This window comes from Muntiacus reevesi, chromosome 3, assembly GCF_963930625.1.
Source record: "Muntiacus reevesi chromosome 3, mMunRee1.1, whole genome shotgun sequence".
NCBI classification, from domain to species: Eukaryota; Metazoa; Chordata; class Mammalia; order Artiodactyla; family Cervidae; genus Muntiacus; species Muntiacus reevesi.
The window spans coordinates 56,445,295-56,473,098 of record NC_089251.1 but is presented as its reverse complement, the minus strand read 5'-3'; the positions used below and the strand labels follow the sequence as shown (position 1 = coordinate 56,473,098).

Here is a 27,804-nt window from a genome sequence, read left to right as displayed (position 1 = left end):
ATTCCATAAATACTGTCTGAAAACTCCATCAGTTTTTTTTTTTTTTTTTTTGGTAAGATAGGAGCTGATTGTATATTTTTATTACAAAACGTTTTAAAATGCAGAAAGGAAAGCTGGTAGGTTTTAGAAATAAGTGTGAGGGGGGAAATTTTTTTTTAAAGTTTTTCAGAAAGAGACAGACTTGAGAGAACAAACTTACTATGGTTGACGTGGGTGGAAGGGGTGGTTAGGCAGTTTGGGATGGACATGTACACACTGCTATATTTAAAATGGGTCAGCAACAAGGACCTACTGTATAGCACCTGGAAATCTGCTCAGTGTTATGTGGCAGCCTGGATGGGGAGTTTGTAGGAGACTTAGGAGTGTGTAGGAGACATGTATATGTATGGCTGAGTGCCTTCACTGTTCACCTAAAACTAACACAATATTGTTAATTGGCTATGTGCTAAATTACTTAGCTGTGTTGGACTCTTCGTGACCCTTTGGACTGTAGCCTGCCAGGCTCCTCTGTCCATGGGATTCTCCAGGCAAGAATACTGGAGTGGGTTTTCATTTCCTCCTCCAATTAATGGCTATACCCCAATACAAAATAAAAAGTTTAAAAAACACTGTTTTAATGTTTTCCACCCTGTTCTATTTGTCAATAACCATTTTATTTAAAAGATTTCATGGAATAAAGCAAAGTGCTTCGAAAATGTTTAATTCTAATTGGAAACAGATATCTACTTCCCTCACTTGGTTTATGACATTGAAAACTTAAGAGTATTTCTGTAAGGCTTAGCTGATATGTCAGAGTTATATAGTCAGTCATTTTTGGCACTATATTTGTTTGTATTGGGGTCATGACTAGTCTTGTGACAGGTTTAAATAAAGGAAGTTTAATCTGAAGATTTACTTAGTAGGTGAGGACTACGAAGTAAAGTCCAATTAATATATTTGTTTTTCTTTTTTTTTTTTTTAATATATTTGTTTTTCAACAAGCATATATGCTTCCTTCAGTGAGAGCATATATTTTAGGTAGAGGATTCTTGGTTACATTAAAAAAAAAAAAAGCAGATTTAACCCAATCACATTTTTAATTTTGTGACTGTTTTTTTTTCTATGAAAGGAAATGTGAATTTTAAAATAAGCAGTTGTTAACGTAGAAACCATTCAATCGATAGAACTTTCTACTGTCACCTACTTCTGTTTCAAATGGGAAATTTATTCAGGCCAAGTTACTGTATGAAAGAATTCAGCATTTACTTATCAGACTCTGATAAACTTAAGTATAAATAGGCAGGGATTCTAGGTGATGGATGTTGGAGCAAACAAAATTTTTTAAAATTGGTATTCATTGTGGCCTAAGAGCATTTCTGCTCAGTTAAGGGCATAATCAGAGCAGTAACAGGGTGTGTAACATTTTGATGAGATTTCTGGGGGAAATAAAAGCTGCACATTATAGTAATATAGGAGTCGCCACTTATGCAGACATATAGTTAACAGAATAGTTGAATTAGAGTTTTTAAAAAACCCCAAAATTTATGCTGTACAGTTCTGTCCAAAACCTCTTTTAGGTGCATGACCTTAGCCAAGTCACATCTTTTCACACCTTTTTTGTTTTATGTGAGTAGTGGTATCTGCCCCAGCAAAATTGACTCATCCAACAAACATTTACTGCCTTTTCCTAGGAGCCCCACACTGTTGGGTGCTGGGAATGGATACATGGACTGTCCTTGAGTCCAGGCCTGAGAGGGAGCTACGTGTGTTAAAGAATTAACTGTGCTGAAATGGATGATAATGACATAAGAGGAGTTTGAGAGCGAAGAGAATGGAGACGTCAAGTGAGCAAGCCCTTGAACCTGAAGTGTCAGGGAAGGTCTCGGCTGCTGGGATGATGTGAGCACCGGCTCAAAGCTGAGGTTGCCAAACCGGTGCTCCGGGACCCTTATATACTTGCTTGTCGGGGAGCCGGGAGATGGGGTCTATGTTTTCCAAATAACCTAAGGGAAATTGGCCATTCACTGAGGAGAAGGCTAATTAAAAAGGCAAGTTTTCTCAGTTTTGCACTGGAACTAAATACCAGACTTAATTAGTAGTATTAGCTCTTTCTTTCCAGAAGTCTTGAATATTTTGATTAGTACTTAAATAGTTTCTCTGAAGATAGGAAAATTCATTAGAAGTGATATTTGGGGGATGTATAAAATCATTTAAGACACGAGACAAAAAAAAAAAAATAAAGAAAAAAAGACATGAGACAAGAGCCAAGTTAACAAAGGAACTTTGTTCAAAGAGTTAGAAACCTAGGTTATGCCAGATTATGTGTGATACCAAGTAGTGTGGCCTTTAGTCAGTGGGCACAGGGAGCTTTGGAAGTTGATCAGATTTCAGTTATAGAAACAAAACTGTCAGAAGAATAGAGGAAGGAAGAAGCCAGAGGCAGGAAGTCTTTTGTTTGTTTGTTTTGGGCTGTGTTTTCTGTTAATTTTTTTTTTTAGTCTTTTTTTTTCTGGTTTGTTTTTGTGTAGGCTGGACATCTTTTTAAGATGGTCTAATGCGACGTGCGAATCTGTCATAGAACAAGGGCAGTGGGACTGAAGAAGAATGAAAAGATTTAAAGGAAGCTTGAAAAACAGGTCAAGAGTACACGACTGTTGTTTAAATGCAGGGGGTGAGGGAGGAGGCAGGTGTCATTTCTGATTGGATGTTCAGTGATAGGGTGGATGCAGAAAGCCTGGGGAGAGAAGGGAAGCTTTCTGAACCTGTTGTGGTGATGCCTTGCTGGAAATGCTGAAGTGGGGTTGGGAGAGGGATGAACTGTAAACACTACATTATTTTAGGGATCTGTCAGATTACACAGTAAGTGGCGACTTTGGATAAAACTAGAACTCCTTGGCCTACTCTTTGGAGATTGAAAGCTGTCAGGATGGCAGGTGAGGGTGGGGACAAGGACTGGTCTAGAATGGGAGACAGCCAGTGTTCCAACTTAGGGCTTCCCTGGTGGCTCAGTGGTAAAGAATCTTGCGATGCAAGAGACATAGGAGACACAGGTTCAATTCGTGGGTTGGAAAGATCCCCTGGAGGAGGGCATGGCAACCCACTCTAGTATTCTTGCCTGGGAAGTCCCATGGACAGAGGAGCCTGGTGGGCTGCAGTCCATAGGGCTGTAAAGAGATGGACACGGCTGAGTGACTGAGCCCCCACACTGTGTCCCAGCCACCATTGGAGGGACAAACCTGATGAGGGGAGGAGACCTGGCCGTCAAGTCGAGGTCATTGCAAACCTTTCTTGAAAGGGGCTTTGAAGAATCACGCTATGAGTGAGAGAACAGTGCTTGCTGTTGAACCATCCAGACAAATGACTTTGTAAATCAAAGCAGCCTATAAGTGAGAGAAATTTCTAGAGTTTGCTGATAGTGTTGATCAGTAGGCCATCTTCATCAAGGTAATGGATTATTATTATTTTTATTATTTTTTACTCCCAGGCAATCACCCTTTGAGCTGAATCACTCTTTGCCAGACTGGTCTTATCTTGAGACTCACCTCGAGTGCTTGTTAAGCCACCATCTCCGAATCCCCTCTGCAGAGGGAACCGGTGAACCTTTACTGGTTTTTAACAAGCACTCCAGATTATTTTGGTAATCAGGTCAATTTGAGTTATGCTGAGCTGGGTGAAATCGTCCTGTTTTATCCATGAAAAAGCAATTTGAATGGAGCCATGAGCAGAACAACAGCAGGGCCATGGGGATGGGTACACAGGGTTGACTTCAAAGCTCTGATTCTTTCCGCTGGAAATGCTGCCTATGTAGTTCTTTTGATTTTTAAATAAGTTAAAGAGTTTTTCATCTCGTTCATAGAAACTGCCAAATAGAGTAGATCATGGGGAGATAAACGGCCTTAGATTCTCCGTTTTTTTTTTTTTTTTTTTTGAGGAAAGGGAAGGCCTTGATGTTTGTTCTAAGTGCTATATCTTATTTTGACCTCTGGTTGTTCTGCATTCAGTTGGAGGGACTGTTTTTCCAGCAGTGTCTGTCTCCTTCCTGTGGCTCTCAACCAATAGTATGTCAGAACACCTCTCTCCAAGAATGTGATAAGATGTAGCTGTCTCAACTATTAAGTATCTCTTTGCCCTCCAGCTGTTACTCATTTCCAGCAGCCGCAGAAGGGAAAGCCCTCTTCCAGTGATGTACTTGAGACAGAGCCCATAAATTGTAGCAATGGGGATAATGAATTTTTTTTTTTTTTTTTTTTGACATCTGATATGTGCTTCCCAGGTGGCTCAAGTGGTAAAGAATCCACCTGTCAGTGCAGGAGATGCCGGAGGCACAGGTTTGATCCCTGGGTCAGGAAGATCCCCTGGAGAAGGAAATGGCAACCCATTCCAGTATTCTTGCCTGGGAAATCCCATGGACAGAGGAGCCTGGTGGGCTATGTTCATGGGGTTGCAAAGAGTTGGACATGCCTGAGCGTGAAAGAATTGACAGGGTTTGTTATGGGAATTTCTGTTATTCCCATTAAGAGGAGTTAAAAAGATTTAAGGATATGCCATTCAAATCTAAGAACCAGATTATACTAAATATCAATGGCCAGTTTAAGAGCATGATGTACTTAATTGCTCCTGCCTGCATGTTTTTCTTTCTTTCACTTATTGCTTGAATTCACACATACCTTCTAGATCCAGTTCATCATCTGAAAATATCTTGTTTATTTTGAAAAGCAGAATCTTTACATAAGACATAGGCGTCTTTAGAAAAGAAATGTTTTTCTTGGCTGTTCTGTCTTCGCTGCTGCTTGGGCCATTCTCTGGTTGTGGTGAGCAGGGGGTTGCTCTCCATTTGCGGTGCTTTGGATTCTCATTGTGGTGCTTTGGATTCTCATTGTGGTGGCTTCTCTTCTTGTGGAGTACAGGCTCTAGGCACGCAGGCCTCAGTACTTGTGGCACACAGGCTCAGTAGCTATGGCTTGCAGGCTTTAGAGTATGGACTCAGTAGTTATAACACATGGGCTTAGTTGCTCCATGGCATCTGGGTTCTTCTCAGACCAGAGATTGAACCCATACAGCAAAGTGACTCAATTGAAAGTATGTAATATACTCTATTATATATATATGTATATTATTTTTCATATTCTTTTCCATGATGGTTTGTCAGGTATGAATTTTTTATACCTTTCATTATGATATAATTTTTTGGCTCACTATATCCTTCTCCAACTCCCAGTAGATCTCTATAGAATGCAAGATAATGTGTGGGGAAGGAAGTCCAATTGTTCCTTTTCTTTTCGTTTTTTATTTAAAATTACTAGTTTGTAGTATGGCAAAAATGTTTATTTTCATAAATTAGGCTAAGAGTTACTACTTGAACAATTCAAAGTGAAAATTAGTGTATAGATAGGGAACTAAATTAAATTAACACTTTTATTCACTTGATAAATTTATTCATTTGCTAAATGAGTAAGTCCTCTGAAAGGTTTCAAAGGAGTTTACTGAACTGGCTTGTCTTATTTTCTTTGAAAGGTTTCAAAGGAGATTACTTGAACTGGTTTGTCTTGGTCAACTTGTAGCTTTACTTTGAATTTGTATATATCGTAAATGAAGTAGAATAGATAAAAGTAGCATTTTATAATCCAAGCCAGGAGTATAACTGTCTATGCTTGGAATTTGTGTCATCTTTGAGGAGTAGACCAGTATACCTAACAAATTCCCAGAAAGACTGTTCTACACATCTTTTCATTCCGCAGATATTTATTGAGAGCTTGTCATGTGTCTGGGATGTATGTTCCAGGACGTGAAGGAAGAGCAGGTACAAAGACCCTGAGGGAAAATTGCACACGATGTGTTTGAGGAATTGGAGGACTCAGTCTGCTGATATTGATTTTAGGTATGTGAACTCTGAGAAGCCTGTTATACAGTCTGAATCTGGCAGGCAGTTAGATATGTATGCCCAGAGTTCAGGGAAGTGGCCTGGAACCAGAAATATAAATTTGTTAGTTGCAAATGTATGTCGTTAGTGTTGCTGCTGGCTGCTACTGCTAAGTCGCTTCAGTTGTGTCCGACTCTGTGCGACCCCATAGATGGCAGCCCACCAGGCTTCTCTGTCCCTGGGATTCTCCAGGCAAAAATACTGGAGTGGGTTGCCATTTCCTTCTCCAGGGGATCTTGTCAACCCAGGGATCAAACCCACGTCTCCTGCATTGCAGGTGGATTCTTTACTTTCTAAGCCACCAGGAATAGATGATGTTTTAATCTAGGAGAGCACTAAAGAAAAGTACATGTAAGTATTTTTGGAGATAGGAGAGATGAGGCACAACCAGGAAATGAGACTGAGAAAGGAAGCATAGAATGGAGAAAAAATAATTAGGAGAGAATGGTGTCCTGGAAGCTGTGTGAGGGTGGTTGATGGAGGATGAACAACCAGGTCCTAATATATGTGTTATTCACTGAGTGGTGTCCTCCTCTTTCCGACCCCATGGACTGGGGCTCGCCAGGCTCCTCTGTCCATGGATGGAATCCTACTATATAATACAGGGTTGTTCAGTCACTCAGTCATGTCCGACTCCTTGCAGCCCCATGAACTGCAGCAGGCCAGGCTACCCTGTACTTCACCATCTCCTGGAGCTTGCTCAAACTCATGTCCATTGAGTTGGTGCTGCCATCCAACCATCTCATCCTCTGTTTTCCCCTTCTCCTCCTGCCTTCAGTCTTTCCCAGCATCAGGGTCTTTTCCAGTGAATTGGCTCTTCACATTCAGGTGGCCAAAGTATTGGAACTTCAGCATCAGTCCTTCCGATGAATATTCAGAACTGTTTTCCTTTAGGATTGACTGGTTTGGTCTGCTTGCAGTCCCAGGGACTCTTGAGAGTCTTCTCCAACATCACAGTTCAAAAGCATCAATTCTTCAGTGCTCAATTTTCTTCACAGTCCAACTCTCACATCCATACATGACTACTGGAAAAACCATAGCTCTGATTATATGGACCTTTGTTCGCAAAGTAATATCTGCTTTTTAATATACAGTCGAGGTTTGTCATAGCTTTTCTTCCAAGGAGCAAGTGTCTTTTAATTCATGACTGCAGTCACCATCTGCAGTGATTTTGGAGCCCAAAAAAATAGTCTGTCACTGTTTCCATTGTTTCCCCATCTATTTGCCATGAAGTGATGGGACCAGATGCCATGATCTTAGTTTTCCGAATGTTGAGTTTGAAGCCAGCTTTTTCACTCTCCTCTTTCACCTTCATCAAGAGGCTCTTTAGTTCTTCTTAATGTAACACAGGGAATTATATTCAGTATCCTATAATAAAGCAAAATGAAGAAGAATATGAAAAAGAACATAGATATATGTAACTGAATCATTTTGCTGTATACCAGAAGCTAACGCAACACTGTAAATCAGCTACAAGTTTTTTAAAAAGTGCCAATAAACTAGAGGGAAAAAAAATGTAGCTGATAGAGAGCAGGAGAAGTGGCTGGTCATGTGCTACTGGATGGTGAAGTGAATGGGATTTGTCAATGTGAAAGGCATGGATGAGTCCCATGAGAGCCTTTTCAATGGAGGGGTAGAGGCAAAAACTTGGTTAGAAATAGTTCAGTACAGGAATGGGGGAGAGGATTTGGAGACTAAGACTACACAACAGCTCTTTCAAGGAGCTTTGTTCCAAAGTAGACCAGGCAATGGATTGGAAGCTGGAGCATGGAGAGTTAATCATTATGTTTAATCTGGTTTGGTTTTTAAGTTGGGAGAAATAGTAGCAGGTTTGATGACTGGGGGTGGGGAGTGCTGTGTTAGTTGGGAAATAATTGATGGGAAAGCAGGAGGAGAGATTTTGAGGAACAAGTCCTCATATATGCATGGGGAAAGACCTGTTACCTGAGTGGAAGTGTTGGGAGTGGGTGGGAATGTGGACAATTCACTTGCAGTACTAGGAGGCGAGGGGGATTTCATGGGTCCAAGTGCTGATACATAGAGAGATGGGATGGTGGGGTCTCTTGATTATTTCTGTTTTCCTTAGTAAACACCTGTCTAGGAGGCCTAGTCCCAGATGCACGAGCTTGGAAGAATAGTGGAGGAAGTTTGAGGACAAAGGCAGAATGAAATAGTTAACCTAGGACAGTGGGAGAGGATAGACTAGGTTGTGGAACATCATTTGTAGCCCTTTTGACGCTGATGGTAAATGAATAAAAATGATACCTGTCATCATGGTTATGTCTCTCTGTCTTTAGCCACACAGATGCAAGAGGGAGCAAAGGCAGAAAGTTGGGTTTAACTCGGGTTGGAGTTCTGCTAGTCCAGTGTGATGTGTAGGAGAGGAAAAAGGGAGTTGAAGGCATGAGCAGGGAAGTGCTTAAGATGAAAGATGTGGAATTTAAGCTGGATAAGAGGAACTTCGCTGGCAGTCTGGTGGTTGAGACTCAGCATTCCCAATGCAGGGGTCCTGGATTCCATCCCTGGTCGGAGAGCTAGATCCCACACTCGTCAGCAAAGATCCTTCATGCGAGAACTAAGACTGGTGCAGTCAAGTAAATAAAAACTATCTTGGCTTTAAGGAAAAAACCAAAACCAAAACAAAAAACTGGATAAGGACAAAGTAAAGGCATAATGGTGGTGAAGTTCAGGGTAACAGTGGTAGGATCAATAGCTAATAGATTCTGGTGGGGTCAGAGAAGTAGAGGAGGTGAGCTGAAAAGAGGAGTTGGTGGCTTAGGGTTGGATGCTTAACATTTCAGTGGGACAGGGAAGCTGTGATAGGTAATGACAGGGTCTTAGGGTCTGATCATGGGAATGACTGAGGCAAGGTAGACAGATCTTGAAAACCCACAGAATGTGTTAATAGTGACAGTGAACCAGGAGCCCAAAATTTCCAAGGAATGGAGCCAGTGACCCAAAGATCAAAAGACAATTATTAGGAGGGGTAATGGATGGAATGATTTGATCCTGAGGATTTTTAGAGAGGAAGGAAAGAAAATAGTCTAAAAATGGTAGCACGGTATGAGGACTACACTTACCCCATCACTGGACCTGGTAAGGGTGATGGAGAAAAAAAATTCTCATAGCTTCTTCAGGAGTGTCTTCAGGTTTCTCTTAGAGCAAGAAGGTGAGTGGACATTCAGGGGAGGCTGTTTCAGGGTGAAGGCTTCAGGAGTTGGAGAAATACAAGATTAAGGGACAGAAGAGGGTATGTTGAGTTCCCAGTGGGGATTAGAGTGTGGGGACGAGGAGTGACCTTGGACTCTGGGGCTTTTCGTAGGTGGCACAAACAGAAAAAGGGCATAGTGCAGTTGTCTTGGAGGGCTCAAGACAAGGTGGAAAGACTACAAGTGTCACGGGGATGTACCCCTGCTCCCTGCTCTTACAGATAGAGGCCTGGGGAGAAGCTGGTTTCTTTCTTTCATTCTTTATTGGCTGCACTGGGTATTTGTTGCTGCCCTTTGGCTTTTCTCTAGTTGTGGTGCGTGCACTTCTCCTTGTGGTGGCTTCTCTTGTGGAGCACAGACTCTAGAGCTCTGGCTCAGTAGTTGTAGCACAAGGACTTACTTGCCCTGTGGCATGTGGGATCTTCCTGGACCAAGATCAAACCCATGTCCCTTGCACCAGCAGGTGGATTCTTATCCACTGGACCACCAGGGAAGCCCGGGAGAGGCTGGTTTCTTTTGAGTGTATGCCTTTGGTATCTTTTTAACTCTGTCCTTTTCATTTTGAATTTTACAGATCATTAGTGATCATCAGCACTTTAGATGGCCGAATCGCTGCCTTGGATCCTGAGAATCATGGGAAAAAGCAGTGGGATTTGGACGTGGGGTCTGGTTCCTTGGTGTCATCCAGCCTTAGCAAACCAGAGGTGAGAATTTTCTGTTATGTGTCGACAGGAAAACTTAGTTAAAATGAGCACTTGCTGCTGTTACTAGGAGATATTTGCTTATAGGACTGGGGCTCAGGAGCTGATCACCTAGGTGTGGGGGGTGTCTGTCTCTAGCAAGCTGTGTCCCCTGCAGGCATTTGCTTAGCTCTTCTTTCCCTCAATTCCCCCTTCTGTAAAATGAGGTGCATGATGTCACCTACTTCTTAGGATTGTTTGGGGCCTGAAATGAGTTAATCGTATAAATGAGTAATTGAGGATACTATCTGCTATACCAATAAAGCTCATTAGCTGTAACATGATCATAATTTCTTCTTCCTAACATCATCATCATCACCATCATGAAGTCCCTAGGAATAATAAAACAAATGTAAACAACTGTGTTTTAACAGTTGGAAATACATGTTGCAAAACCCCATAAATTATTCGCTATGTGTTCCCTCAGCTGTCCATCCTAATTTTGAATATAATTCATCTGAAATTTTCTTTGAGTGTAATTTTAGACAAATTGGATTATTTGCAGTTAGTTGCTTTCAAAACTTTTCTGGCACGTGATTCCCGAACTTGCGCAGGTGACTTAGCCCCTCAAGAGCTTTAGCATCTGCTTGGGTAAAGTCACGACATTGCCTACCTTGATGAGAGGAGCAGGTTAAGGAGAATTAAATGAAAGAAGTTTATTTTTCTCACCTTTAGTCTAGACTCAGATGAAGTCTCTCTTCTTTTCTGGCACTCTACCCTCTTGTTTAAATCATTTAAAACAGGTCCCTCTTTGGAGTTATGACTGCTGACATAGAAGCAGTCATCTGTTTTCCAGAACATTCTCAGCCTTTTACCTTGTTCTTAGAGGTAAGATACTAGAATCACTAGGATACTTTTCCTCCTCCTGCCCCCACCCCCACTCTTTTTTTTTTTGGCCTCACCTTGTGGGATGTGGGATCTTACTTCCCTGACCAGGAATCTAACCCAAGCCCCTTGCAGTGGAAGCATACAGCCTTAACCACTGGACCACCAGGGAGTGTTAGTCTGTCAGTCATGTCTGACTCTTTGTGACTTCGTGGACTGTAGCCCTGCCAGACTTCTCTGTCTGTGGAATTCTCCAGGCAAGAATACTGGAGTGGGCAGCCATTCTCTTCTCCAAGGGATCTTCCCCACCCAGGGATCGAACCCCTGTCTCATGCATTGCAGGCAGATTCTTTACTGTCTGAGCCACCAGGAACGCCCTTCTGGAGCACCAGGGAAGTCACCCTTTTTTTCCCCTTTCGTTATCAATCTTTCCCTTTCAAAAAGCTTTTAAGCTGGTAACAAGTTTGGGAAAAACCTAGCATGAGGGGCTTGAGAATGACCTGATTAGTGATGATGGAATAACTGCTATCAGTAACCCCACTGCTCTCTAGAAAACCCAGGTTGAATTGTATTCTGGAGCACCCAGGCAGATACTTAGGGAGATGGCACTGCCCAGCCTCCACACTTGCTGTGTGCTGAGCCTTGAGTAGACTTTCAGAGTGCCTGCTGCTTATCCAGCAGTATGCTGAAAACATCTGTTGAGAATCGTGAACTTCTGTGTTGTGAATTATTAATATAAAAGCACTTTGATTATAAAGTATGTTGCAAATTTTGAATCAGGTGCAATAGTCAAATGAATTACTACCCAGACTGAAGAGGCGTTTATTTGTGTCCTCCTGGGATAATGCTTGGGCATGCACATTTTGCTTTATTTTCAAACTAGACGTGAAAGATGATGAGCAAAATCAGAAGACTGTAAGCTGTTTACACCTGAGGTAACATTCTGGTGTGTTGTAGTGGTGTAAAGCATGTGTACTTTTACAAACTAAAATATGAATACTGACAAAAAGAGAAATTGCATGTTATGACAAATAGTTGTGATAACCTGGGTGCCATTGAGTGTGTTTAAATTATAAGCAGCTGGTCAACCTTGAAGCTTTTCTTACTATAACAGTTATATTAGCTATTTTTAAACTACAATTTTCTCACTGTCCCTACCATTTTCTGTGGCTAATTAGGGCTCTCTTGTTTTTTGTTTTGAAATGTATATATTTTAACTAGAGGATAATTAGTTTACAGTATTGTCATGGGTTTTGCCATATATCAGTAGGAATTAACCGTAGGTGTACATGTGTCCCCTCCATCCTGAACCCCCCCCCCCCCCGCCCCCCGCCATCCCTCCAGGTTGTCACAGAGTACTGGTTCTGGGTGCCTTGCTTCAAATATCAGACTCGCACTGGTTATGGGACTCTCTTGTTTTAAATGTCCTGTTTCTAGTTTAATAGAAGACAACTTGATTTTCCTGTATGCTTCTGCCTTCAACATGTTGCATTGTTGTTTTGGTTGAGCTATATGAAAAAGAAAATCCACAGGTAGTTGGGAAAAGAGTATTTTAGTAGCCTTTTCAGATAATTGTGATCATTCTTTTTTGGTTCTACACAAGAACAGGTGAAAGTTTCTGGAAGGTTAGTTGCCCTGTGGAATCTGAAATCATATCAATGAGCAGTTGTACTCTGTTCCAGTAACATCCATTGGCCTGTCTTGCTTTTTACTCATGCATGATCTTCTAACATCATTGGGAAAATATTGATTCATTGAGTTACACAGATCTTGCAAATGTTGACATATTTCCTTGTAGACTATTTTGTAAAGTCAAACTTTTTATTATTCCCACCAATCTCATGAGAAAATCCTTTTAAGTACTGGGAAGCTCGCCTGGGAAGATACAGCTTTTACAAGATTCTAATTTTCACTTGGCAACTTAGATTTGATCATTAACATAGTCAATTGTTTTCCTCAAAGTAAGAGGTTCGCTTTGTTTATTTTTGAGAAAATGTCTGCCAGATACCCAAGTCTCGTAATCATAGCTTTTCTCTCAGTTTTTCAAGTAAAAATGGAGCTTTGTGAGCAGTGCTGCTAGTTCAGCTCAAAACTCAGTCTCACAAGTGCTTTTTCTCAAAACATGCTTCCATTTGTGGCTGAAGTCCTTAATGTATACCTCCTGGTTGGTTGGGCAGAATAGTAGAAAGGTATGTATTTGGGTCACAACTTGATGAAATTAATTTTTATTGTTTCATCAACACTCTTTTTTAAAGAAATTTATTTTTAATTGGAGGATAATTGCTTTACAATATTGCAATGGTTTCTGCCATACATCAACATGAATCAGCCATAGGCATACATATGTCCCCTCCCTCTTGAACATCTTTCCCACCTCCCTTCCCATCCCACCCCTCTAAGTTGTCACAGAGCACCGGATTTGAGCTCTCTGCATCATACTGCAAATTCCCACTATCTCTTTTACATATGGTAATGTGTGTGTTTCAACACTGCTCTCTCAACTCGTCCCACCCTCTCCTTCCTCCACTTTGTTCATAAGTCTGTTCTCTACGTCTGCATCTCCACTGATGCCCTGCAAATAGGTTCATCAGTATCGTCTTTCTATATTCTATATATATGTGTTAATGTATGGTATTTGTTTTTCTCTTTCTGACTTACTTCACTCTGTATATGGGCTCCAGTTTCATCCACCGCATTAGAACTGACTCAAATGCCTTCCTTTTTATGGCCGAGTAATATTCCACTGTATATATGTAGCACAACTTCTTTATCCATTCATCTTTCAGTGAACACCTAGGTTGCTTTTATGTCCTAGCTATTATAAATAGTGCTGCAATGAACATTGGGATATCATCAGAACATTCTTGAGTGAAACTTTTTTTCTTCTATTTTGTCACAAGTGTGTGACAAGTGAAGATTCCAGGGCTACAAATTTGGTGCTAGATTTAGGCTAAAGCACCAGTTTTAGTTACTGTTGCTTCTACACCATAAATGCAAGTATCACCCCAGGGAAAGGCAAATAGCACCACCTTCTTATGAAAACCACTTGACCGTCTGCACTTGAGATAGAATCCACAGACCATGCTTTGAGACCAACCGATCTATATTTATATATAGATCTATATATTTCTATAATAGAAATATTAGGAGAGTATTTGTAAGGTTATAAACATTAATAAGGAGAGAGAACTATATTGTGAGCTTGGGTCACCTGTTATTCAGCAAGGTGTGTGTCGCCCATCATCTAAGAAGTTGTGTTCAGAAACTGGACAAAACACCACCAAAAGAGGAACAAAAACTGCTCTTTGAAATGCCCCAGATTGGATGCTTAGCAGGACAATACTCTTCTGAATGCATCTGATAGACTATTTTATGATAGTCCTTAGCTTTTAGGGAGAAAAATTAATTTTCTCTGTCTGAAACTCAGCATTTGCTAGGGCAGGTAGTGTCGGGAGAAGGACTGGGTGAACCCAGCAGGCAGAAGGAACTGGTGGGGAGATGTAACAGGAGCCACCCAGATGACAGTAAGTCTCCATTTGTTGACTCCTCTGCTGGAGTGTCAGTTCCTCCATGCTTTCATCAGGAGTGGTGTGAAGGTGAAACAGATTAAACCCAGAAGACCAGAGAAGATATATTCTCTATGCAGTGATTATGTTTTATTTATTTATTTTTTTTGCTATTTGTTTATTTATTTTTGACTGCACTGGGTCTTCATTGCTCTGTGGACTTTCTCTGGTTGTGGTGCATGGGCTTCTCACTGCAGTGACTTCTCTTATTGCGGAGCCCAGGCTCTAGGCACACGGGATTCAGTAGTTGCGGCATGTGGGCCCTATAGCGCAGGCTTAGTAGTTGTGGTGCGTGGGCTCAACTGCCTGCTGGCATATAGAAACCTCCTGGACCAAGGACCAAACTTGTGTCCCCTGCATTGGCCAGCGGATTCTGAACAACTGGAACACGAGGAAAGTCTTCTGTGCAATGATTATTAAAGTGACTGATTGATCTGATGCTTCCCAGGTGACTCAGTGGTAAAGAATCTTTTAAAGTTGCTAGTGCTAGAGGAATTGGTTGTGAGTCACATGTACTTTTTGCTTGAATAATAGAGTAAGAGCATCACAGGGAGTTTGTGTGGTGTGGCGTATGCACCAGGATTCAGGGGCTAGTTCTAGTGGATACGCTGCTGTTAGCTGGCTGTGTGACTTGGCTAAACTATTTCGGTTGTTGTGGCTGTTGTTCAGTCGGTCAGGTGTGTCTGACTCTTTGTGACCCCATGGACTGCAGCGTGCCAGGCTTCCCTGTCCTCCACCAACTCCCAGAGCTTGTGCAAACTCATGTTCTTTATTTCAGGAGAGCTTTAATTTTCTTCTCTGTAAAATGACGGATAGGACTAAATTTCTAAAGATTGTCCTAACCTCAGGGCTCAGTTACTATCAAATACATGAAACACCCTTATAAATTATCTAGAGGAATTTTTTGACTTCCCTTTAAGGATTCTTTTAAAAATAGCAAAAATTCATGACCGTTAGGTACATATCTCATTGCCTCTCAACCTGCTCTGATGATGCCCTTAACCTTTTCTGACTCAAAAGGCATATAAAATAACTTATTATGTTGTTTTAGTCATGTTTCAATTATGTTAAGGAAAAAAATAAGTTCCCAGAGGATAAGAGAGATTGATGGTTCCATTAAAAACAAGGGTTTCACATTATTTTTAGAATGAATTGTGAGCTGCAGGAAGGTTGAGGTGCCTTGGGACAGAGATCTGATTTGCCACTCTTTTCCTCTTGACTAGGTATTTATAAACTTCCTCAAAAGAAAAGTGATATAAACCAAGCTAAAACTGTGTGTGTGTGTGTGTGTGTGTGTGTGTGTGTGTGTGTGTGTGTGTGTGTGTGTGTGTGAGAATGAATGATGAACCTGAAGTTTACTCTGTTAGCTTTAGCAGATGTGCTCCTAGGTTCTAAATCTAATACTTTCTTTAAAAAATTATTTATTTTTAATTGGTGGATAATTACTTTATAGTATTGTACTGATTTCTGCCATGTATCAACATGCATCAACCATAAGTATACATCTATCCCCTCCCTCCTGAACCCCCCTTCCACCTCCTATCCCATCCCACCCCTCTAGGCTGTCACAGAGCCACAGTTTGAGTTCCGAGTCAGACAGCAAATTCCCACTGGCTATCTATTTAATACTTTTGATAGTAGTTAAGAATTTTGTTTTCGGTTTTCAGAAGGACCACCTGAAATCCAATTTGCTTTTCTCTAGTGATTTATATGCAGAGTCAAAGCACACAGGGGATTTGGCCATGGTTCTTCCCTGATGGTTTTAAAATTTTGTTTTGTGATATGAGTTCAGTTCAGTTCAGTCACTCAGTTGTATCTGACTCTTTGTGACCCCATGGACGGCAGCACGCCAGGCCTCCCTGCCCATCACCAACTCCCAGAGTTTACTCAAACTCATGTCCATTGAGTCGGTGATGCCATCCAACCATCTCATCCTCTGTCGTCCCCTTCTCCTCCTGCCTTCAATCCTTCCCAGCATCAGGGTCTTTTTCAAATGAGTCAGTTTTTCGCATCAGGTGGCCAAGTATTGGAGTTTCAGCTTCAACATCAGTCTTTCCAGTGAACACTCAGGACTGATCTCCTTTAGAATGGACTGGTTGGATCTCCTTAGCATGGTTTTTCTTTTTTTAAGTTTAATTTATTTATTTACATTTGAGGCTAATTACTTTACAATATTGTAGTGGTTTTTGCCATACATTGACATGAATCAGCCATGGGTGTACATGTGTTCCGCATCCTGAACCCTCCTCCCACCTTCCTCTCCATCCTATCCTTCAGGGTCATCCCAGTGCACCAGCCCTGAGCACCCTGTCTCATGCATCGAACCTGGACTGGAGATCTGTTTCACATATGATAAATATACATGCTTCAATGCTGTTCTTTCAAATCATCCCACCCTCACCTTCTCCCACAGAGTCCAAAAGATTGTTCTATACATCTGTATCTCTTTTGCTGTCTCGCATATAGGGTTGTCATTACCATCTTTCTAAATTCCATGTATATGCATTAGTATACTGTGTTGGTGTTTTTCTTTCTTACTTACTTCACTGTGTATAATATGATCCAGTTTCATCCACCTCATTAGAACTGATTCAAATGCATTCTTTTTAATGGCTGAGTAATGTTCCATCTTGTATATGTACCACAGCTTTCTTATCCATTCGTCTGCTGATGGGCATCTAGGCTGCTTCCATGTCTTGGCTATTGTAAACTGTAGCATGGTTTTTCTTTGGGGTCTCTGGATGGCATTAGGATCATAGTTCACCAAATCTAAGTAGACATCAGATTCTTGAACTAGCTGCTTACTTCTCTATGTTTTGAAACACACTTATAAATACAAAGACCTTCCTTATCTGTATTTAGAATGCATATTATAACTGTGTATTTATAGCTAGTCTGTCCTTAGACAATATCTTTACCTTTTCTTTATTTAGAGATACCATATTTGTTTTTTGTTTCATTTTTCTGTTAAAATGTCCTCTCCTTTTTTTTCCTCTTAAAAGGAACAAACAATTCTATTATAAGTCTATACTTAGAGTTTGGGGTTTTGTTTTATTTTATTTTAGGCATGTTTCTCCCCAAGGGACACACTGCCTTTCTGTTTCAGACAGGTGCAGAAACAACTATAATCTGAGAGCCTTCCAGCCTCCTCCCTGCCCTACATCAGACTGCATTTGTTAAGACGGGCCTTCATGAGGCTGAGGGTTGGTGGAGGGAGCCTTTGAAAAAGAGTACATTTTTAATGGTTACTTGATTTGTTCATAAAAGGTCCATCAGTAGACTGTTTTGAGCATTGCTTTATTAAAAGAGGCTTTGTAATCTCTTTTAAAGATTCTCTAATTTATACTGAAAGATGTCTGATCATTTGGCAGTTTTTCATTTGTACATAAACTAGCACAACATGAGTCTTAGATGAGCACCATCTCAGATGGTAGTTTATTTGGAAAAGTCGCTGTCAGTCATGGAGCAAGCCAATATTTAAATAATTGCTTAGGCTAATTGCTTTTCTTTTAATTATAGAAGTGAAACAGTGCTTTGATATAATTTTGTCTTATTATTCATCCCTTAGCGTGGCTGAAAGCAGTGCTGTGAACTAAATCAATTTATTCCAGCACGCATGTTGTCAAGTGAGAAATTGATTGACTCTCTTTTGTAGGAAACTGACTCCTTGTGCATGTTGTTTTATCTACTTTATGGATGTTTATTAACCTAAGTGAAGGCAGAGGTAGTTACTAAACTCTTATTTTTCACCAGGAATGCCAAAAGTATACTTAAGCAGTTAAGCTAGTAGTTTTCCTTGAGGTATTTTGTTTTGTAGGTTGAGTATAGATTAAGGAAAGAAAGAATGAAAGAATGATTATCTACTTGGTATCTCACTACTCTTGGGCAATAATTCAGAATCTTTGATGATTGTAAATTCCAAATCACTTCAGGATTTGTTTTTTCTTCTGCATTTTCTTTCTTTCTTTCTTCTTTTAAATCTACATTTCCTTTTAAGCATGTCACACAGGATGCCTTTGACTAATATCCAAATCTACTGAAAGATTTCATAATTCTTCATGTTAGATCAATTAACTAGTTGTTAACCATGAGGCCCTCTCCTTAATCCTTGAGGTATGATTCCCTGGAACACCGACCGTTCAGCAAATAAGCTTCTTCTTCTCTCCCTGTCACGTTAATTTAAACGTTCTCATTGAAATTTAGGGACAAAGACATCACGTGTTAGTCACTCAGTTGTGTCTGACTCTTTGTGACCTGCCATGGACTGTAGCCTGCCAGGCTCCTCTTGTCTATGGAATTCTCCAGGCAAGAATACTGGAGTGGGTTGCCATTCTCTTCTCCAAGGGGTCTTCCCAACACAGCGATAGAACCTGGGTCTCCTGCATTGCAGGCAGATTCTTTACCATCTGAGCAACCAGGGAAGCCCATCATAATAGAGAGCAAACTTACCATGGTGCTCAGTGCACCGTGAGCACCTGACTGCTGCTGCTTTTTTTTCTTTTTAATATTTATTTATTTATTTTGCGGCATTGGGTCTCAGTTGCAGCACATGGGATCTTTGATTGCCATGTGCGGGCTTCTCTCTAGTTGGAGCTCATGCGCTTAGTTGCCCTGCAGCATGTGGGATCTTAGTTCCCCAACCAGGAGTGGAACCCACGTCCCCTGCATTGGAAGGTGGGTTCTTAACCACTGGACCACCAGAGAGGTCCCTGCTTCTTAACCCTAGTGAGAGAGTCAGTGGTACTTGAACTTTAACACACCCAAAACTCAACTGATCTTCAAGGCGGCAGAGGGTCCTGCAGGACTGTGCAGCTGGGGTTTCAGCAATGCACAGGTTCGGTAAGATCCTAGCCATTATGGAACTTATGTGGCACTATGTGGAGCTAGCAGGGGAGCCAGATATGAAATTATTACAGTGTAAATAGCATAGTCTAAGTACAGTAACTGCCACAAGAAAGGGTAGAACTAAGAGAGGCTTAGCAAGGGTGTCTGACCTCCCAAGGTGAGAGGTCAGAGAGGGCTGCTCGGAAGAAACGAACGGTGTTTACAATTGAGATCCTGTGAGGACAAAGAGCTGTAAGAGATGGACAGAGATGCTGAGAAGGACTGCTCTGGGAGAGGAAATGGGCAGCGTCAAGGCCTTGCAGCAGGAATGATCATTGTGTGCTCAGAGCACTAAAGAAGGTGAGGATGGCAACTAGCATGAGGGTTGAGGGTGAGGTAGAGATGAGTCCATAGAGGGAGGCTGGGGTCAGGCTATATGGGGTCTCGCAATGTATGGGAAGCGTTTCGGATTTCATCGTCAGCCATGGGAAGCCACTGAAAGGTTTTAACTGGGAGAGACTCCTCCATAGTCAAAATGGAAAGGGTTTTTTCACATTGTGTTTTGCTGAGACTTTCAATGAGACTGATGAATCAGAAGGTTGGCACAGTGAGGCATTTGTACTATAAGCCAGTTATCTCTAACTGTGGAAGTATTTATATTTAGAAAATATTTGTAAAGGGACTTTCCTGGTGGTCTAGTGGCTGGGACTCCCTGCTCCCAGTACAGGGGACCCAGGTTCAATCCCTGGTCATGGAACTGGATCTCGTGAGTGTGCTCAGTCGCTAAATCATGTCCAACTCTTATCGACCTCGTGGACTGTAGCCTGCCAGGCTCCTCTGTCCATGGGATTTTCTACATGCCACAACTAAAAGGTCACATGCAGCAACTAAAAGGTCCTGCATGCTGCCATGAAAGTTCAAGATCCTGAGTGCTGCAACTAAGACTTGGTGCAGCCAAATAAATAAACAAAAATGAAATATTTATGATGTATTCACACCAGCTAGAAGTTGTGGAATTCTGGAAGAAAGTAGATAAATTCTTAAAATCCTAGTAAAGCCAATCTCTCCTGTACTCTGCTGACTATGTATATTGTCTGTACTAACCACAGTATACTATGTTACATAGTTGCGCTAACCATTACTTTGCCGACAAAGGTCCATATAGTCAAAGCTATGGTTTTTCCAGTAGTCTTCTATGGATGTGAGAGTTGAACCATGAAGAAGGCTGAATACTGAAGAATTGATGCTTTTGAACTGTGGTGTTGGAGAAGACTCTAAGAGTCCTTTGGACTACAAGGAGATCAAACTATCCAATCTTAAAGGAAGTCAGTCCTGAATGTTCATTGGAAAGACTGATGCTGAAGCTGAAGCTCCAATACTTTGGCTACCTGATGGGAAAAGCTGACTCACTGGAAAAGGTCCTGGTGCTGGGAAAGGTTGAAGGCAGGAGGAGAAGGGGACCACTGAGGACGAGATGGTTGGAAGGCATTGCCAACTCAATGGACATGAGTTTGAGCAAGCTCCAGGAGATGGTGAAGGACAGGGAAGACTTGCTTGCTTTAGTCCATGGGGTTGCAGAGAGTCAGACACGACTGAGCCACTGAACAACAACCATGGAAAATGGACTGGAAGAGGAAGAAGAGCAAAAGTGGGGAGACTAGTTAAGAGACTAGTCTGGTACAGATGGGAATAGCTTGGATTGGAGTGAGACAGAGGAAGTGGAGGGAAGTAAAGTGATGGATCGAAGAGATGTTTAAGGAGGGAAGTCTCTGTGAAATTAAAAGACCGAAGGAGGAATTAGTAGTAACTTAAGAACAGGTGTAGAGAGGGAGAATGTGAATTTGTTTAGACGTGATGAGTTCAGAGTGACTTTGAGAGCTCTTCAAGCAGAGAGGTTAGGAAGGCATTTGTATATATGGGTCTGGTGCTCACAGAGGAAAAGTCTGCGCTGAAGAGAAAAGTTAGAAGTATTAGTGTCCTGGGAACTGAGAGAAACCGTCACCTGGCAGAGGAGAATGATGAGAAAATGACCTCCAACCAACCTTTCCGAATCCCTAACCTTTTTTTTTTTTAAATTTTTAAAAGTGTTATTGGAGTTTTGTTGCTTTACCATGCTGGGTTGGTTTCCGCCCACTGTACATACATCCCGCCTTTTTGGGTTTCATTCCCTTCTAGGTCATCGCAGAGCACCGAGTAGAGTTCCCTTTGCTCTGTGATGGGTTCTCATTAGTCATCTGTTTTATACATAGTATCAATAGTGCATATATGTCAGTCCTAGTCTCCCAATTCATCCCACCCCCACTTTTCCTCCTTGGTATCCATCCATATTTGTTCTCTACATCTGTGTCTCTATTTTTGCTTTGTAAATAAGATCATCTGTGTAAACTTTTTCTAGATTCCACATATATGTGTTAATATACAATATTTGTTTCTCTCTTTCTGACTTACTTCACTCTCTGACAGTTTCTGGGTCTATCCATGTCTCTACAAATGACCCAGTTTTGTTCCCTTTTATTCAAGTAGAGAGTGATGAATCAGAGAGAAGAGGGTTTCAAGGACAGATTGGCTTTAGTAGGATTTTAGGATTTTCCTGCTCTCTTCTAGATTTCCTGACATCTTGGTTGGTGTGAATTCTTTAGAAGTATTTACAAATATGCTTAGAATGCACATGCCTCACTAAGAGAATCCTTTGATTCGTCAAAGTCTCATTGAAAGTCTTCAAGCAGAAGAAAATGTTAAAAAAAACACCACCATCAAAACCCTTTCTGTTTTGACTGTGGAAGAATTGGGGGAACAGAGGAAAGAATGGGAAAAGCAGGATCCCCAAAATGGTAGAAACATTCATCAGTAGTTTGGGGACCAAGAGACATACCTTTTTAAAAATTAATTAATTTAAATTGGAGGATAATTACTTTACAATATTATGATGATTTTTGCCAAACGTCGACATGAATCAGCCACAGGTGCATGTGTGTCCCCCCATCCTGAACCCCCCCCACCACCCTCCCTCCCATTCTGAACCCCCCTCCCACCACCCTCCCCACCATCCCCCCCATCCCTCTGGGTTGTCCCAGAGCAACAATTTTGGGTGCCCTGCTTCATGCATCAAACTTGCACTGGTTATCTATTTTATCTATGGTAATATACAAGTTTCAGTGCTATTTTCTCAAATCATCCCACCCTCACCTTCTCCCACAGAGTCCAAAAGTCTCTTCTTTACATCTGTGTCTCTTTTGCTGCCCTGCATATAGGATTATTGTTACCATCTTTCTAAATTTCATTTATTTGTGCTTTTCTTTCTGACTTACTTCACTCTATATAATAGGCTCCAGGTTCATCCATCTCGTTAGAACTGAGTCAGATGTGTTCCTTTTTATAGCTGAGTAATATTCCATGGTGTATATGTACCACAACTTCTTATCCATTCGTCTGCTGATGGACATCTAGGTTGCTTCCATGTCCTAGGTGTTGTAAATAGTGCTGCAGTGAACATTGGGGTACATGTATCTCTTTCATTTCTGGTTTCCTCAGGGTGTATGCCCAACAGTGGGATTGCTGGGCATTATGGCAGTTCTATACCCAGTTTTTTAAGGAATCTCCGTACTGTTCTTCACAGTGGCTGTACCAGTTTGCATTCCCACCAACAGAGTAAGAGGGTTCCCTTTTCTCCACACCCTCTCCAGCGTTAATTGTAGACATACCTTTTTAATAGCTTTGGAGGGGACTTTCCTGTGGGCCAGTGGTTAAGACCCCAAGCTCCCAATTCAGGAGGCCCAGATTCTATCCCTGATAGGGAACTAGAGGCAAATCCAGCATCTAAAGTCTAATAAGGGAAGTTCTTTTTTTTTTTTTTTTTTTAAGAAAAATTCTATCTAAGAAATGAAGAAAGAATGATAGAATTGAAAGTCATTCTTTTATCATTTTATTGAAGTAGTAGATCCTCAGTTGATACTAAAATGGTGAAAGGTTGATGGGGCTCTTTAAAATGAAGGGACCAGACTGACTCCACTGAATCCACTGATTAATAGTAACACATATGACATAACTCAGGGGTTGGCAAACTTTTTCTGTAAAGGGCTAGATAGTAAATATCTTGGGCTTTGTGGCCTATGCAGTCTTTCTAGTTGTAGTGAGAAAGCAGTCATAGGCGATACAGAAATGAATGAGAATGTCTGACCTCTATAATAGGAAGTATACAGCACAGCCTGTGAGGTAGTCTTGTCCCAAAACATCAAAGCTGCATCAGATCAAAGCTCCAGTTGTTATTACACCTTTTAAAGAAAAGGTGTATTACATCTGTTAAATACAGGGAATAGGGACTTCCATGGTGGACCAGTGACTAAGACTCCATGCTCCCAATGAAGGGGGCGTGGGTTTGATCCCTGGTCGGGGAACTAGATCCCACATGCTGCAACTAAAATCTCGCATAGCCAAATAAATTTTAAAAAGAAAAGAAAAAGGGGTGGGGGGGAGAAAGAAAGGAAAGAAATCCTGGGAATAAAGTAACAAGTTAAGTCACTTGCAAAATCCACACCGAGGGATATTCTGTAGGATGAATAATCTGGTTTCTCAAGTAAATCAAAGCAAGAAAAAGGGAGTAAAAGGGGCCCTGATTGGGGACAAAAAGAATCAAATGTGATATGTGGACTTTATATTCCTGTTGGAGCAAATGAATTATACAGTTCTGAGTGCTAAGTCACTTCAGTCATGTCCGACTCTGAGACTCCATGGACTATAGCCCACCAGGCTCCTCTGTTCATGGGATTTCCCAGGCAGAAATACTGGAGTGTGTTGCTGTGCCCTCCTCCAGGGGATCTTTCTGACCTAGGGATTGAACCCACATCTCTCACACCTCCTGCCTTGGCAGGTGGGTTCTTTATCACTAACACCACCAAGGAAGCCCCAATTATATAGTATGTCTTTGCAACAGTCAGGGAAATTTGAATGCTAGATGATTTTTAAGAAATTCCTCTTAATTCTGTTAGATGTAACATTTGGCATAGTAGTTATTTCTCAGCAGCAAATACTGAAGTATGTGTAGGTGAAGTGACAATGATGCCTGTGACTGACTTTAAAATACTGTCCTAACAAATATATGCAGCAGATGAGTGGAGAGTAGCCAAATGTTGATGATTGTTGAAACTGGGTCATAGACACATGGGGTTTTATTATAGTCATCTCTTTACATTTGGTGTTTTAAAACTTCCATTTTAAGTTAAAGTTGAATATACCCACTCAAAGTGTATGTGTTGATGGTGGGAGGTTTGGGCTGGGTGAGTGGAGAGGTGATCGCATAGAAAAAGAAGGAAGAACCAAATGAAAATATGTTTTTTTCAAATAGGAAGAATTTTTGTTTTTAGTCAGTTCCTTTATTTTCTCAGTTGAAGTTCCTCCTGCCACTTGAAAACAGAGTTCTTATCCTCACATTCTGATTTCAAATAGCAGTCCTTGATTTCGGGTGCCGCAGGTATTCATTATGCCGTTCAGGTTTTGATCAGAAATGGTAACTGAATTACTTTTACTAAGCTGCTTTGTGACTTGGTGGTTAAAGACTGGGGTTGAATCTTTGATCCCGAGTTTGCCTGCCGATTTGACAAATCTTTTATTTTAAAATTATTCACAGGAAAAAACAAATAGAGGGAAACCCCACCACCACCCGCAGATAATAAGCGTGTGGGTTTTTGAAAATGACTGAAGTGGGAAGCGAGGCACGTAATTAGTTTGAGATGCAGAGCAGCGAATCAGAACAAATGGCTCCTTCCAAAGACAAACTGGTGGAATGTGAAAATGCATCACCATAACCTACATTTTTTTTATACCAAGAGATTTGCAGCTGACTCTCTGGGTGACTCATTCCTATGCTGGGAGGGTGAGGTAATGCTTTTCTGAGAGGTGAGGTCATCTCTCTACCTGAACTGCAGGCCTCGACCGCTTCTTGTAGCTCTCAAGGAAAAAGCACCATCTGCTTCACAGCTGCAGCCTCAAAGACTTCACAAAGATTGGTGCAGAGGTTAGCAGCCGTGAGTATGACTCATAAGCAGCCAATTAGTGAAGAGCAGCTATTTGAAAGTGAACTTTAAAATCATCATCCAGAAATATGACATGATCAAGGCTTGAATCATAATGCATTTTTGTTTTGGGTTTTGTCCTCTTTTAAAATAAGACCAAAAAAAAAAAAAAAAAAAAACCAGCAGATAAAATAAGGCAGTTTGTCTCCTTATGGTCAATCACATGACATCTTCTTGGTTGTTTAAACCATATTTTTAATTGCAGATAAGTTTACTTTCTTTTACATTTGGAAGCAAAGGTGAACTTTAGCTCCTGTTCGTCTGATGGAGGTTTTTATTTGTTCTTTTTGTGTGTGTGGCGGGGGGAGTGACTGGGGATGGTTGCACTTCGAAGCCTTTGTGTTCCCTAAGGGCCTGCTGCTTGTTTAGAGGAAGAGAAGTTGTTTAATGGAAGAGGAAACAAGTAAAAATAAATGTTATTTGTTTACTGCAGACCCACTAACCACTCTTCCTCTTTCTTGTAGTGATAACACACCTGCTCTGCCTATTTGTCCTCAACCAGTACTGCTGTTGACATTACCAGACAATGCCTGTTTTTTAATTTTATCATTTTATTGAAGTTTTTATTATCATTATTTTTATTATCATTTGTAAAAAAAAAATATTTATTTCACTGCATCAAGTCTTAGTTGTGGCATGTAGTAGGATCTTTGCTCTTTAGTTGCAACATGTGAGATCTAGTTCCCAGACCAGGAATTGAACTCAAACCCCCTTCATTGGGAGCGAGGAGTCTTAGACATTGACCCACCAGGGATGTCCCTTATTATCATTTTTATATCATAGTTTGAATTTATTGTTCTAGTGAATAGAATAGAGAATATAATGTGGAAGGTAGAGAACAGTGAACTTGATTTTCTGACTAATGTGTAACTTAAAATGGGTGATTACTTTGGCTAAATACCATGGTAGCTTCACCATAGGGTATGTAAACTATGACTAAATCTGTTTTTAATGACAACTTCAAGTTGAACATTCTTCAAAAGATGAAAAACTTTGATTTTTGAGAATAGAATTGTTTATCTGTTGTTACCAAGAAATAGAAGAAAGCAAAGAATAAAATAGTAATGTTAAAACTCTAAGATAATATGCGGTGGTATACATATGTATACATGCCAGTGTCATTTGAGAGCTCATTAAAAATCAAATGTTTATTTTTATTTATGTATTTATGTTCTTTTGACCATGCTACATGGCTTATGGCATCTTAGTTTTCGACCAGGGATCGAACCCAGGCCTCTGGCAGTGAAGGTGCAGAGTCCTAACCACTGGGCCTCCAGGGAAGTTCCCCCAAATTTAGATTTCTTTAAAATAAAGAGAAATAGTTGGAGATCTTTAGATATCAAGAATTACGATGAACCTTCAATTTCATGGTATAGCCTTCTGAGTTTAATTACAGCTGCAAAGCTGAGTATCTTTTTTCTTTAACCTCTTATTTGGAAGTAATTTCACAGTACAAGAAATTGCACACTTTTTGGTATGAAAAGTAGTACCAAAAAAAAAAGAACCAACCCTTGTATTCCCAGATTAATCTCCTCAAAACTTATTTGCTCTATCATTTGAGTTGTTTGTGTAATCTCTCCTCTCCCAAACCCCCATACATACTCTTTTTTACTTGAAATATCTAAAGATAAATGAAATAGCCCTTATAGCTCTTTACTCCTAAATGCTTCAGTGTGCATTTCTTAATAGAGATACTCTCTTACGTAATCACAGTACAGTCATCAGCTTCTAATCTATCGTCTATATTCCAGTTTTATCAGTTGACTTAATAATGTCTTTTATGGTGTCTTTCATTCCCAGTGTAGCATCTAGTCTAGGGTCAGGTAGTACAGTTACTTGTCACATTAGCTTCTTTTAATCTGGATTTTTTTCCCCGCAGACTCTTTTATGACACTGACATTTTAAAAAAATATTGTCTCTCTGGCTTTTTGCTTAAAAATAAAATAGAATTTTCCTTCTTTTGTGCTTGTCTGATGTTTCCTGATAATTAGATCCAGGCTGTGCATTCTTGGTTCAAAATGCTGTAGGGGTAACCTTCTCTTAGGGTTTCCTGTCTATCAAACTCATTTGATCATCTAGTCAAGGTATTGTCTAAATTCTCCACTATATGACTTTACTGTTTTTGTTTTTAGTCTATTGTAACTAATAAGCAGTTGGGAAGATACTTTGTTGTTGCTTAGTTGCTAAGTCATTTCCAACTCTTTTGCGACCCTATGGACTAGAGTCTGCCAGGCTCACCTGTTCATGAAATTCTCTAGGCAAGAATATTGGACTGGGTTGCCATTTTTTCCTCCAGGGGATCGTCCCGACTCAGGAATTGAACTTGAGTCTCCTGCATTGGCAGTCGGATTTCCTACCTCTGAGCCACTAGGGAAGCAGAGGAAGATACTTTAGGACCATACAGATATCCAGCTTCTCATCAAAATTTTCACCTAGATTTAACAGCATGGCTGATTTTTGCCTGACACAATCTTAACTGCGATGACTGCAAGATGCTAATTTTTCCAACTGCAGTCCTCCCTTCAAATATATCAGTAGACTCTTGGCATTTTATTGCAGTACACGCATTCCCTTCTCTCCCATATGTTGTTTATCTATTTGTTAACAATATGGACTCATAAATTCCTTGTTTTTTTTTCAATGCTTTATAATTCAGTAGTTAATCATTCTGGT

The 27,804-nt window shown here is 40.7% G+C and overlaps 1 protein-coding gene across 1 annotated transcript in view; it reads left to right on the top strand.

Moving 5' to 3' along the window:
* The window catches only part of EIF2AK3 (eukaryotic translation initiation factor 2 alpha kinase 3), a 78,907-nt gene that overhangs the window by 6,125 nt on the left and 44,978 nt on the right, over positions 1–27,804 (top strand). Inside the window, exon 2 of the mRNA XM_065929170.1 lies at positions 9,683–9,812. Coding sequence (XP_065785242.1) covers positions 9,683–9,812 — 130 coding nt within the window. The remainder of the gene's footprint in view (positions 1–9,682; positions 9,813–27,804) is intronic.